The 13,752-nt window shown below is 41.2% G+C and overlaps 1 protein-coding gene across 20 annotated transcripts in view; it reads right to left on the reverse strand.

The window, feature by feature from the left end:
- The window catches only part of GJC1 (gap junction protein gamma 1), a 43,826-nt gene that overhangs the window by 11,401 nt on the left and 18,673 nt on the right, over window positions 1-13,752 (reverse strand). For 7 of the 20 annotated variants that reach the window (XM_065577905.1, XM_065577908.1, XM_065577907.1 and 4 more), the window contains 2 exons: window positions 8,330-8,405; window positions 4,055-8,199 (listed from right to left, as the gene is read on the reverse strand). Coding sequence is in view for 8 of the 20 variants with exons in the window: in XM_065577911.1 (XP_065433983.1) it covers window positions 6,999-8,180 (1,182 nt within the window). In the remaining 12 variants the exon portion in view is untranslated. Of the gene's footprint in view, window positions 1-4,054; window positions 8,200-8,329; window positions 8,406-11,609; window positions 11,795-13,752 lie in introns of those variants that run through there. The other 13 variants (XM_005282872.5, XM_024104590.3, XM_042844821.2 and 10 more) reach the window with 4 other exon arrangements.

Raw genomic sequence — 13,752 nt, forward strand, 5'->3', positions numbered from 1 at the left:
GAGTATTTTCCTGAACCAGCTCATGTAAATACAATTTCCATAGGCCAAAATGTCCAGTTGCAGCTTCTCTCCTTGTGCTCCTCTCTTCTCCCTAAGGCAAGGGACTCTGGAATCAAGCTGATCTGAGCATGGGGTCATGGAGCTTTCACCTTAACTTCTCCTCCCTGCATTTCCACAAGCACGATAGCCAGCTACAGTGCAGCACTTGCTGGGTGAAAGGGCTGACAGGCTTTTCCAGCCCGTATCACCCTTTTAAACGGACTTCCAGGAAACATGCGTGAGCCTGCAGAAAATTCCACCTTGCACTTATACAGAATTTTGCACCAGAGGATCTCAACATGTCTACAACCTATCCTTGGGGTAATTCCACTGAAGTCAATGGACCTACCTCAGGGATAAATTTGGTGTATTAGCTCTCAACATCCCTGTGAGGCAGGTAAGCAATATATAGTAATCACTTCATCCACCACTGAAATGCCAGGTTTTTAACACTGCTTAGCAACATGTGCCAGCAGTTCAGACAGGAAATGAATACCACTATTAGCCAGTTAAAACGCAAGAGGAATTTAGGTTGGCAAAATGTAATTACTCAAATTAAAATCCAGGACACAGGGATTTAGATCCCCCACCTCTTACAAAAATGACAGGAGATCTTTAATGTTCAGAGTGGTCAGGTCAATCCAAAAGCATTAGAATACAGTAAATATTTAGTGCTACGTTTAATGTAAGTGCATAACAGCAATGTGAGCCATACAGGACAGGATACATTGCCAGTATTCTACATTTTCTTGTAGCTGATTTCAGCTGGTTTCAATTTGGGGGGAAAAGATGCACAAACCACAAGATAAATCTTTAAAAACTCTGTTCAGGACTCACAAAAAATTCTTTCAGATGTGTAATTTTATTCTTTCACCGTGCTGTTATTTTAGTTTTTTGACTGGTCTGTGCATTTCATAATTTTATTTTTCTTATGCTTAAATTTAATTCTTTGAGTAGTGAGTTCTAAAATGCCTAACCTGTCCTGGCTGGAGTAATTATTCCTATGGTAACTTTTTAAAAATATGTATTATATCTAGGATTTTTGTTTCTACTGGTGGCGCACATCTGCACGTACCTTGGTGCACATAAAATTGACTCCGCACATGGATGGAAAATATAAAAGGGAACATTGCTGGGCACCCAACTCCCTTAGGCGCCTTCGAAATCTCAGTCTCAGCTAACTCTGCACTTTCCACCAGTGGATCTCAACGTGCCCATTCATATACACAAACGCAGGTTTCAGCAGGCAAACATTTCCATGTATGTCGGTCTTGTCCAAGACAGACCCTCAGGCCTGGTCTACACTACACAGTTAGGTCGATGTAAGGCATCTTATGTCAGTGTACACACGACAACCTTGCTCCCGCCGATATAAGTGTCCTACTACACCAACAACATAACTCCACCTCCACAAGAGGCGTAGGGCTTATGTCGGTGTAGTTAGGGTGACGCAGTGTCTGTGTAGATGCTGCGTTCCTTACATTGTCTGGTTGCTGTCATTCTTGTCTCCAGAAAGGATTGAAATTGACAAGAAAGCTGGGCTGTCACTGGGGTGACGGTAGGGGGGCTCCAGCTAGACCCAGCCACCCCTTGGGTCTGTGCCCTCTGCTCCCATCCAGGCTGCACCCACACCACTCCCCACCTGGCTGTCCCCCGAGTCCTAGCTCCCTGCTTCCACCCGGGCTGCACCTGCCCCACTCAGAGCTCAGCTGCCCCCTGGGTCCAGGTTCTCTGGAAGGGGGCACCTGGGCTCCCAGCAGGGACTGCGTGCAGAGCTGAGATCCTCTCTCCCCCGCTCCCCTCTTAAATTGGTGGAAGTGCTCCTGGTGAGGATGCATTAGTAGGAACGTTGCCGGCAGATCAAGGGAAGTGATTATTCCCCTCTGTTCGGCACTGGTGAGGCCATATCTGGAGTACTGCATCCAGTTTTGGTCCCCCCACTACAGAAAGGATGTGAACAAATTGGAGAGAGTCCAGCGGAAGGCAACAAAAATGATTAGAGGGCCGGTGCACATGACTTATGAGGAGAGGCTGAGGGAACAGGGGTTATTTAGTCTGCAGAAGAGAAGAGTGAGGGGGGATTTGATAGCTGCTTTCAACTACCTAAGGGGGGGGGGTCCAATGAGGATGGAGCTCGGCTGTTCTCAGTGGTGGCAGATGACAGAACAAGGAGTAATGGTCTCAAGTTGCAGTGGGGGAGGTCTAGGTTGGATATTAGGAAATACTATTTCACTAGGAGGGTGGTGAAGCACTGGAATGGGTTACCTAGGGAGGTGGTGGAATCTCCTTCCTTAGAGGTTTTTAAGGCCCAGCTTGACAAAGCCCTGGGTGGGATGATTTAGCTGGGGTTGGTCCTGCTTTGAGCAGGGGGTTGGACTAGATGACCTCCTGAGGTCTCTTCCAACACTAATCTCCTATGATTCTATGATGTGCACTACCAATAGAAGGAGGGTAGGGTAGACATCAACCACCGCAGGAATTACCTAACATGGGTCGACTTAAGTTTCTACTGTAGACATGCCCTCACACAGTTTGCCTTTTTTTTTTTTTTTTTAAATGTGCTATTGTTCCACTGGTCACTGAAGAGTGAATCATTTGCAAAAAGGCACTGTTAGTTTCTAATGCGCAGTCTACGTGACTTTAAATAACCCCAGGTCAAGTTTATGAAAAATTACAAGATCTGGGTCTATGAGCTATAAGACAAAGCATCACGGCACACATGCACATCCATATACCCACAGACCGTAACTCAGCACTGATAAAAGAATCCAGAGTGGATTTTTAGCAAATGCTAGATAGTTTCTTTCAAAAAAGTGTCCAAAAATAGAAAACTCTGATAATGCCAACAAAAATCCAAGTTATATTCAGTTTTTTGTTTAAAGTCTCTTCTGAATATTTATTTCAGATGGCCCAGATTTAACCCAAAGCCGCCTCCTCTCTTCCGAAGAGGACACCATTTTAAAGCAATACATGTGAAAATTCTTCAAAGGGAAAATTAAAATGCACTTTGAAACTGATCGTCATAAACATGAAAATGTACAGCTTTAAAAGACACCCACCTAGTGAGTAGCAAAGACTCAGTTTCAAAGTGAAATGTGCACTTTTTACACAACTGAAATGAATACAAAATAGCTACAAAAATCTGAGTTCAGTTACTTTGCATTTCTGGAATGAGTTCAGTGCACACTGTGGAATAATTATGTATATTTTAAACAAAATATTGCAGTACAGTAATGGAATTATTTCCTGTTTTTGAAGGAAATCTCACAGGATTAACATGAGCTAGTGGTTTTAAACAGGTAATTGTTTAGGGTCAAATGGAAGGATGACTTGCCCCCCAAAGTAAGCAGTAATGACTAATACAGAAAGCATATGGAGCAGCTGGCAGTAACTGACTGTCAGGTAATTTTAAACTACAGGTGTGGTACACGGGTACAGGGGATGTAAACAATAGCCGGGGCAAAGGATTTTAAATTACTGCAGTCCTGCTTATTAAACAGCATTCAAAGAAACTACAAGGGGTTAAGAGCAATATAACCCTCTTGGGAAGCTGGAGAGAACAACCAAGCTGCAGCATTTGTGGATAATGTTTATCTCCAGGCTCCAAATGTCTTTTCCACAGTTTTTTCAGACATCACTGCTTTTCACCCAGCCTCCCCATCACTCTCATATCTTCCCTCTGGCTAACCTAATCCCTTCTGTCCATCCTCCGTCTCGGTAGTCTTCCCTTCAGACGCCTGCTTCTTAACTAGACAATCACTGACATTCTGTCTCACCAACACAAAGTTAGTGACACAAACCCATTTCTCGCTGGCCAGACGGTCTGGAATTTCACTTGCTGTTTTAAAGATGACAACATAACCTGGTCTATTCTGCACTTAAAATAAAATAGACCTCCCCAAGAACTTTTAACATGTAGGGATTAAGTGCTAAAATACAGACTTCAGACACACTTCTCAGACTAACAGAGGATGAGCGTATTGCAAGGGAAGAAGCGGGAAAGCAAGTTTTATACCTGTAGCATGGAACATCTTGCTGCCTGAAGTGGACTGGAGCAGCCTACCAATGTGCATCTAAAGGAGTCTGTATTGGCTTGGGCTGCTCTTTGGAAGAAGGTCTCTATCTTGTTCCCATTTAAATGAACGCTACTTTTGCCACTGACTTCAAGGAGAGCCGGACTAGGCCCTGCCGGTACATCTACACAGCAAAAACCAACCCAACAAAAAGCCCCGCAAGCCTTGGAGTCTGGGTCAACTGCCTTGGGCTCCTGGGGCGCCTGCTGCAGAGATAAAAATAGCAGCATAGATGTTCAGACTCCAGCTGCAGCCCAGGCTCGGAGACTCTCCCCCGCCTCGCTGGGTTTCAAAGTCCAGGCTCCAGCCTAAGTGGGAATGTCTGTACTGCTATTTTTAGCCCCGCAGCGGCAGCATGGGCCTGAGTCAGTTGACCTGGTTCTGAGACTCACTGCTGTGGGTCTTTTTTTGACATACAGACATACCCTAACATTAATAATGCTCAGGAGGGAATTAAAGGGGGAACAGTGTGGCTTTCCATGGAACTAGTACTTTCAGGGCTCAATTCAGCAAATCATCCCTTAGCAAAGCACTTAAGCATATGCCTATGTCCCATTAATTTATTTTTAACATTAAGCATATGCTTAGGTGCTTTGGGAACAGGAATGAACGTATACTTAAGTATTCTGCTGCACTCGGGCTTGAGCTCCCTTACTGCCTCATAAGAACGGCCAGACCGGGTCAGACCAAAGGTCCATCCAGCCCAGTGTCCTGTCTTCTGACAGTGGCCAATGCCAGGTGCCCCAGAGGGAATGAACAGAACAGGCAATCATCAAGTGATCCATCCCCCATCGCCCATTCCTAGCTTCTGGCAAGCAGAGGCTAACGACACCATCCCTGCCCATCCTGGCTAATACCCATTGATGGACCTATCCGCCATAAATGTATCTAGTTCTTTTTTGAACCCTGTTATAGTCTCGGCCTTCACAAAATCCTCTGGCAAAGAGTTCCACAGGTTGACCATGCGTTGTGTGCAGAAAAACTTCCTTTTGTTTGTTTTAAACCTGCTGCCTATTAATTTCATTTGGTGACCCCCTAGTTCTTGCGTTATTTACTCCTTCTCATAACACTTCCTTATTTACTTTCTCCACACCAGTCATGATTTTATAGACCTCTATCATATCCCCCCTTGTCATCTCTTTTCCAAGCTGAAAAGTCTGCGTCTTATTAATCTCTCCTTATACGAAACCTGTTCCATACCCCTAATCATTTTTGTTGCCCTTTTCTGAACCTTTTCCAGTTCCAATGTATCTTTTTTGAGATGGGACGACCACATCTGCACGCCGTGTACCATGGATTTATATAGAGGCAATATGATATTTTCTGTCGTATTATCTATCGCTTTCTTAAGGATTCCCTTTCTGACCTCTGGAAATGTGCTCCTCATTAACTGTATCCAGGGTGGTGTGGGAATGAGGGAGCCTCACGATAGAACAGGAGTTTCCCCTTAATACTTTCCCCCAAAATCTATTAAATGGACTAAAATTTCACAGAAGAGAAAACAGAGCATGGCCTTGACTGTATTATAAATAGTAGCTAAAAGCATATACAACTCATCAGCATCTCTCAAACGTTAATGCTTACCCTTGCCAAAAAGACACTGCCAAAGGCAGTAATACTGCGTTCTCCTTTTTCTAATTATAAATTTAACTTTAATGCCAAACCCTCAGAATGCTAAATCCAACTAGTCTCTCAAGCAGAAATCGAATATTTACATATTGCTCTGTTTGAGCTGAGTTCCTAGGACACGATGGAAGAAAGATGGCTTGGGGGTGAGGCATCTTTGTCAAGTTTTCAATATATTCCTATAAACCAAGTTTTTGTTGTGTTTTTTTTTGGGAGGGGACTATCAAAAGCTTCCTTCTAATGTAATACACAACAAATACAGTTTACAATGACTACTCAAAGTCAGACCATTTTGTTAAAAATAAATAAATAAACAAACAAAAACCAGTTATCCAGAAGTTACTGTAACAATTTAATGCCCTCATTGGTTTTTGTGTTATAATAAGACCTTACGAAACAAATACCTTATCATGGATTTCACATAAATGTCATGGAATTATTGAATACACAGTAATTTCTACCCATATTTTTTTTAGAACATTTTATAGTAGTTCTAAGTTTCTCTTTCCCCTGTTGGATAAAGCTTACAAAACCCTGCCTGCCCCAATTATGTATGGCATTCTTGCTTTGAACTGATGCCTTCCAACCTGCATATGTTTGTCTAAATAATTTAAACCACAGGGTGGAACATTCTGGCACCTTCTGGTTAGTATATGACACTTCCATTTTGTGAGCTGCACATAACTGTATAAAGATGTAACCAGTGGCACCATTAAATATTCTCCAAACCCTTGACTGCTCTGCTGATAAGCAGTCAACACTAAATAGGCTCCCTAGGTAACTGAAGTATCCTCTGTCTTGTGCGCATGTACAAGGCACTTCTGAAATGCAGCACAGACAGCTTCACATTTAAAACAAAAAAAGAGAAAAATAAGTCTGTTGACCACAGTAATAGAACTAGCAAAATGCTAAGCACTATCTGTATTGTTTTCTTTTCTTTAATATAAAAAGTATAACTGCAGAGGTCCAACGTACAAATACAAAAAATTGTGCATAATAAATGCACCATAATACTGTACATACAGTGTAAACCGTTCAACAAGAATGATTTAAATATACCTGTTCTTCTCCTGACCTGGAAGACACAAGAATAAAATTCTGTAACTCTAGGGCATGTGCATAAACTTTTTGAGAGCTTGGATCGCTAGTCGACAGTATCCCTGAAGATAAACAGAGTCAAATGTTTACTTAATGAAAGTAATTATTCAGTGAATTGCTGGTTATCATTAACTAAGAAAAAAAGTACAAGTTCAGCGAACATTAAATCCACACAGAGGTCTTGCCATCCCCTGATTTGCTACTGGCACTACTTTTGTTTGAGCCTGCTTTGGATTTCTTCTCTCTGGAACTGCTGGGATTGTTCTGGTTATTATAGGCCTGGATTGCAAGGTCCAGACGTTCCTGAGCCACTTTAATCTCCCTCTGCAGGTTTTCTAGGTCGGCCGGAATGTTTTCTTCGTTGCTCCCATACTGCTGTTCCTGAGCGATATTCGCCTTATTTTGCTTGTAGGCCATTTTGGCATTGGATAATTCAGTATACTGGATTTGATCTGGCTTGACTGCAATGTTATAGCCAGGAGGAGCAGACGGAGTATTCCAAGTAAAAGGGTAGTTATAAGTACCAGAGTCTTCCAGCTCTTTTCTTTTACTGTTTAAGGTGTCTCGGATTGTACCAAATCCCAAATGGAGCATCTCCCAGACATTCAAAAGTAAACACAGGCAGCTTACGCCATACATTATTAAAAGGAAAATGGTCTTTTCAGTAGGCCTTGAAATGAAACAATCTATCTTGTGTGGGCATGGTTTCCTGCTACACACAAATGTGGGGCTGACTTCGAACCCATACAAAAAATATTGACCAACAAGAAAGCCAACTTCGAACATAGTCCTAGACAGCAGCTGCAGCACATAGATTTTCATGAGCCCATCCTCTCGAATTCGCCGCCTGCCATCGTGTTTTGCTTTAGTGAGGGCTGGCTGCTCCTTGTTCTCCCGCTCACTTTCTAGCTCTATTTCTGGGTACATCATTGGATCTTCTTCGTGGTCATCCTCCGTCTCCTCCAAGCCACGGTGTTGTTTCCAGCGCATTGAAAAGGTTTTGCTCCTGCTTCTTTTGTCAGGTTCGTTATGTTCCACCATTCTGGCAATTTTATGAATGGCATAGCCTAAATACATCACCGATGGAGTGGCTACAAGAATGATCTGAAACACCCAAAATCTCACATGCGAAAGGGGAGCAAAAGCATCATAGCAAACATTCTCACATCCTGGTTGTTCCGTGTTGCACACAAACTTGCTTTGTTCATCATAATAGATGGATTCCCCTCCCACAGCAGTAAGGACAATCCGAAAGACAATCAAAACGGTCAGCCAGATTTTGCCAACAAATGTTGAATGATTGTGGATTTCCTCTAACAGACGAGTCAAGAAACTCCAACTCATGGTGGTCAAATCGATTTATCTTAAAAAAAGAGACACACGTTAAGAGTTTAAAACACTCAGCCCCAACACTGCCAACATTTAATCAAGAGAGCAAGGGAATTTAATCATCCATACAAAAATTCTACATCTAAACTCTTTTGCTGTCTCACCTGTTATCCAGAATCTCTACCAGCCAAAATTTGCCTGAAGAATCTAAGTTTCCTTTGTAGGTTTTCAAGAAAGCCACTACAAACAAAGAAGAAGAAAAAAGTCCTTAAGTCCCAATCCACAAACAACTGTTTCCAAGGTTATTACAAAAAGGTGGGATAAACATGCTGATGCTTCTGTACCTCAAATTTGAATAAAAATGACTGTTTACACATTTAGGCTGAGATTCTCATAGCAACCTATGGGATACGAAAGCCCAATTATGATGAAAGGTAATGGGAATGGAGTATCCAGAACTCAATGTGTACTCTCACTAAAACATTTCATCAACTCTCTTGTACACTTGCATTAAAAAAAAAAAGATTTAACAAACTCCATCCATTTTGTCCTTGAACTGTGAAAAATACAGTACAGAGAAAGTGAGTAACGCTAGTAACAACATCCTTACAGACAAGAAATTGTAGCATAACTGAAACATAACTGCACCTTTTCCTCAAGGAGGATTTTATTCCAAGGCCTTATTCCCAAGCCTAATAAAGTCAATGGGAGTCTTTCTATTGACTTCAGTGGATTTTGAATTAGGCTCCTAGTGATGCTAACGTAAGTGTAACATTTTCCATTCATTGCACAAAAGATATTTAAGAAGTGCCTACTCTGATAGGAGTCACCATGAGATTAATAGGCAGTGCTAGTGGGGGGGCAGGGGGGTGGGGGGGGGAGGAAAATGCAACAAATAGGAAAAAGGGAAATCAATAGCAATCAGTAAAAATTACTGAATTTTTAAAATATTTTAAGACCAAAAGAAATCCTAACAATGGTACAGGCCTATTACTAGACAGAGATGATAAAACTGTTAACAATGATGAAGTAGTATCAGAGGGGGGAGCCGTGTTAGTCTGTATCCACAAAAACAACAAGGAGTCTGGTGGCACCTTAAAGACTAACAGATGTATTTGGGCATAAGCTCTCGTGCGTAAAAAACCCACTTCTTCAGATGCATGGAGAAAAGATGGAGAAAAGGCCAACGTGTTCAATAAATATTTCTGTTCTGCATTTGGAAAGCAGCAGGATAATAGACTCACATCACAAGGATGACAAAGTATTTCCAGAGATAAGCTGGGTGAGGTAATATCTTTTACTGGACCAACTTCTTTTGGTGAAAGAGACAAGCTTTCATCAAGCTACACAGAGCTATTCTTTAGATAACCAAGGATGTTAAACTATATCTATTGAGGATAAGCACATTTAAATTAGCAGACCCATATAACCTGCACCCAAAAGTCCTACAAATGTTGGCTGAGGAGATCTCTGCCCTGCTGATGTTAATTTTTAATAAATCTTGAAATACTGGGGAAATTCCAGGAGATTGAAAGAATGAGAATGTTCTGCCAATATACAAACAGGACAAGCTGATGACCCAGGTAACTACAGGCCAGCTAGTCTGACATAAATCCTGGGAAAAATAATGGGAAAAAATTGATACAGGATGCAATTCATAAATAATTAAAGGATATGAATATAATTAATGCTAGTCAACATGGTTTTATGGAAAAAGGTCAGGTCAGATAAACGTAATTTCATTCTTTGTTGAGATTACAAGTTTGGTTGATAAAGGTAACTGCGCAGATGGAATATACTTAAGAAATCTGTAAGGCATTTGACTTTATACCGCATGGCATTATGGTTAAAATATTAGCACTATACAATACCAAGAGAGTGCATGTTAGATGGATTAAGAACTGGCTAAATAACAGATCTCAAAACGCAGTCACCAATGGGGAATCTTCATCAATTGAGGTGTTTCTAATTGGGTCCCACTGGAATCAGTACTATGCTTTTCAACATTGTCATCGAATTAAAATTTGCAGATGACACAAAGATTGGCAGAACAGTAAATAATGATGAGGACAGGGCATGGCTCACATGGTCAGTGGGTCCATTCAAACAAAATACATTTTAATTAGAGTGAATAATTGGTTTTTTGGTTCGGGGCCAATCCTAACCTCTCCTCCAACCTCTCAAATTGGCTTTGACCAAAACGGATTTTTCCCCCCATTTTTCTGAAACAGACAAACAAAAACGGAAAAATTCTGTTTCGGGTCAAACAGAATGCTTCATTTGACCCAAAACTATATTTTGTTTTGTTTCAGGTGGTTTTCAGGTGGTTTTTCACCCTTCTTTAATGAGCTATATTTCAAAATGAAACCCCATTTCATTTCAAAATGGCCAAAAACAAACATTTCTAAATGAAAAGTCAAAAAAAAAGACATTTAGTTTTGAAATGGTCAAAATGAACCATTTCAACTTTTTCTAAATGTTTTTTCCTTTTTTTTTATTTCCAAATCTGATCTGAATCTGCGAATAGTTTTGATGCCCTGAAAATGCATTTTTTGGGCAAATTTACTATTTTTCTAAATATTTTCATGCAGTTCTAGCTTTAATATAGCCAAACGCAAAGCTGTACATGTAGGAGCAAGAAATGCAGGCCACATCTACAGAATGGGGGACTGTATCTTGGAAAGCAGGAACTCTGTAAAGGATTTAGAGGTCATAGCGGGCAAGCAACTCAAGATCAGCTCCCAGTGCAATGCTGTGGCAAACTGGGCTAAAGCAATCCTGGGATGTATATACAGAGGACCAATGAGGAGGATTACAGAGGAGATTTTACCTCTGCATATGGCACTGGTGAAAAGTTGGAGAGAGTGCAGAAAAAAAGCCAAACAAATGGTTTAAGGGTTGGAGAAAATGTCTTACAACCGAGAGACTTAAAGAGATCAATCTATTTAGACTCTCAAAAAGAAGATTGAGAGGTGACTTGATTACAATGAATATGCAGAAAATGGGGAGAAAATACAGGGTACCAAAGGGCTCTTTAATCTAGCAGAGAAAAGCACAACAAGAACCAGTGGCTGAAAGCTGAAGCCACACAAATTCAAATTAGAAATAAGGCACAATTTTATAACCGTGAAGGTGATTAACCCCTGGAACAAACTACCAAGGGAAGTGCTGAATTCTCCATCTCTTACTGTCTTCAAATCAAGACTAAAGGCCTATCTGGAAGATATGCTTTAGTCCAACACAAGTTATTGGGCTCAACACAGGGTAACAATGAAATGTAATGGCTCGAGACACACAGGAGGCCAGACTAGATGATCTAATTGTCCCTTCTGGCTTTAAACCATGCAAATCTAGTTACTTGAGAATTCTGACTGTACAGATGGACCATGTATGATGCTAGTTAATATCTTGGTAGTTGGCCAGTGAGCCACAAAATGTACTTACTTTTTTTTTTTTAATTGATGACATCTCAACTCAGAGCAAAGTTTGGCCCTAAATTTACTCTAAGTAGCCACAATATACATCTGAAATGAATTCAATGAAGCTACACCCGTGTAAATGTGGAGCACAAGCAGAATTTGGCCTTTAATTTCCAGACTGCATCAATGTTCATTCCAAGTTCCCAAGAGCTGAAAACAGAGAAGCCAACTTTTAAAACAGACCAGCTTACAGTACAACAGAGGAAATTGGATCATTAGTTTTAGAAGACATTTGTCATGAAATCTAGCAAGTTTATGTTAGTTAAAAGTCCCTTCCGTTGCTTTTCCTACCCGTGAACCCTCCCCCCAACTGCCAATTTTTTGCGATTTTACAGCACATTTTAAAAAAAAATTCTCATCTTGCTGTGTGCCAAAACACCACAAACAACATGGGAAACAGACTAATTGCACCCAGTGCTTTTAAATGCAAGCACAATGAAAATTTCTCTCTCTATGATCTGTCAGTTACAGTGATCACAGGTGTGACAAATAACAGGAGATAAAAAAATTACAGATAGAAGTGTGATTTTTAAGTTGATGGTATCCTTTAATAGCCTTATGAAACTGGCTGCAGCTACAGAATACGTCTCTGCCTTTACAACATGTGTACTGCAGGACTCAGCTATAACAATAACCTTCACATACACACTGTACACTTAATACTTCCCAGATTTGCTGTTCTGGGAACATTTAACTTAATAACTCTCTATTGTTTGAAACAAAGGCTTATGGACAGTGACACCCATCTGAAAAAGGCAAATTGTCAGCAATTCCCACTAATTTACGTCATGCCACGAAAGGCATTTGAGAGAGACCTTCATTCCTTATATTTGTCATAAGTCCATAACACCACTTAGAGCAGCAAAGGCTGCTCAGAGCAGGCAGAGCAGACAAGACAAACAGCATGATCTTTTTCTCTGGCTGTAAATTGGTCCCGACCACACCTTTATTAATCAAATTTTGCCTATCTGCTTTCAGATGGCACTCTAAGGAGGAACTGAAAAATGGACTTGGCATAAACATTGACTCAGAGTTGGGATGAATTATTGTAACACTCATTGGTTGTTTGCAGTGATGTATAACATTAGCTCCATCATTCGCAGAGTTTGCTGGAGAAATTGGTCAGGAGTCAACACTCTATGGGCCAAATCCACTGCCCTGTCCAAGCCTGAATAAATGGGTTTGGAACAAAGGGGTCCTGCAGCAACCGGGCAGGGAATGGAATCTACCCAGTTCACCAGCTATGGAGTAGAAGTAGAGCTGCTCCACACATGTCCCTATGTACGGAGTCCAGCCAACAGATCTACATGGTCAAACCCGTCCCTGTATATGGAGTACAGAGGTCCCATGGACCTGGGGAGACACAGGTACGGCCCTCATGTGGACCTCACCAGATCCAGCCTCCTGTCCCCTGATTTCTAAGCCATATGTGACCAAGAGGCCTACCTGACCACAAGGGTTGGTGGATCTCCCTGTGTATTATGGCTGGACTTTCCAGAGGAGCCTAAGGGCGTTTGACTGCCAACTCCCACTGAATTTTAATAGGATATTAGCACCTAACTCTTTTATACTACTTTGAAAAGTTCAGCCTTAAATAGTAAGTATGGGCGTGTGCTCATTTGCATCGCGAACAAGCAATCATTTAGGAGGAAGGCACTCAACTAAGGGGATTCCTTCACTACCCACATCTTATCACATCTTCTCCAATTAAATTAGGTCCATTCATGTTCTTCAAATCATACTCACTTCATTTTGCTTTCAAACAATTTAGCAGCTGTGTGCTGAGAAGAACGTGGGAGTTAACATTTGGTAAGTTCATTGGTAACCAATTGAGCTTCCAAGAAATGCAGAATGAAATTTAATAGGCCCCATAGGCCAATTAAAATGACTAATCATGACTATTCATTCAAATCTCATTTCTATTCAAACATCAGAGATCACAAGATGTACAAGTGCTTGAGAGGAAGGGAAGTAGCTTCCTTTTCTTTCATTTAAAAATTAGCAAGATCTTATTGCTCATGAAAAGAGAGAATAAAAGTCATTGGCTTGTGCTGAACCCAATACAGGCACTGTGCAAGCTTCCCCAACACAGCACGGCCAACAGGCAT

This window comes from Chrysemys picta, chromosome 24, assembly GCF_011386835.1.
Source record: "Chrysemys picta bellii isolate R12L10 chromosome 24, ASM1138683v2, whole genome shotgun sequence".
In the NCBI taxonomy this organism is placed as follows: domain Eukaryota; kingdom Metazoa; phylum Chordata; order Testudines; family Emydidae; genus Chrysemys; species Chrysemys picta.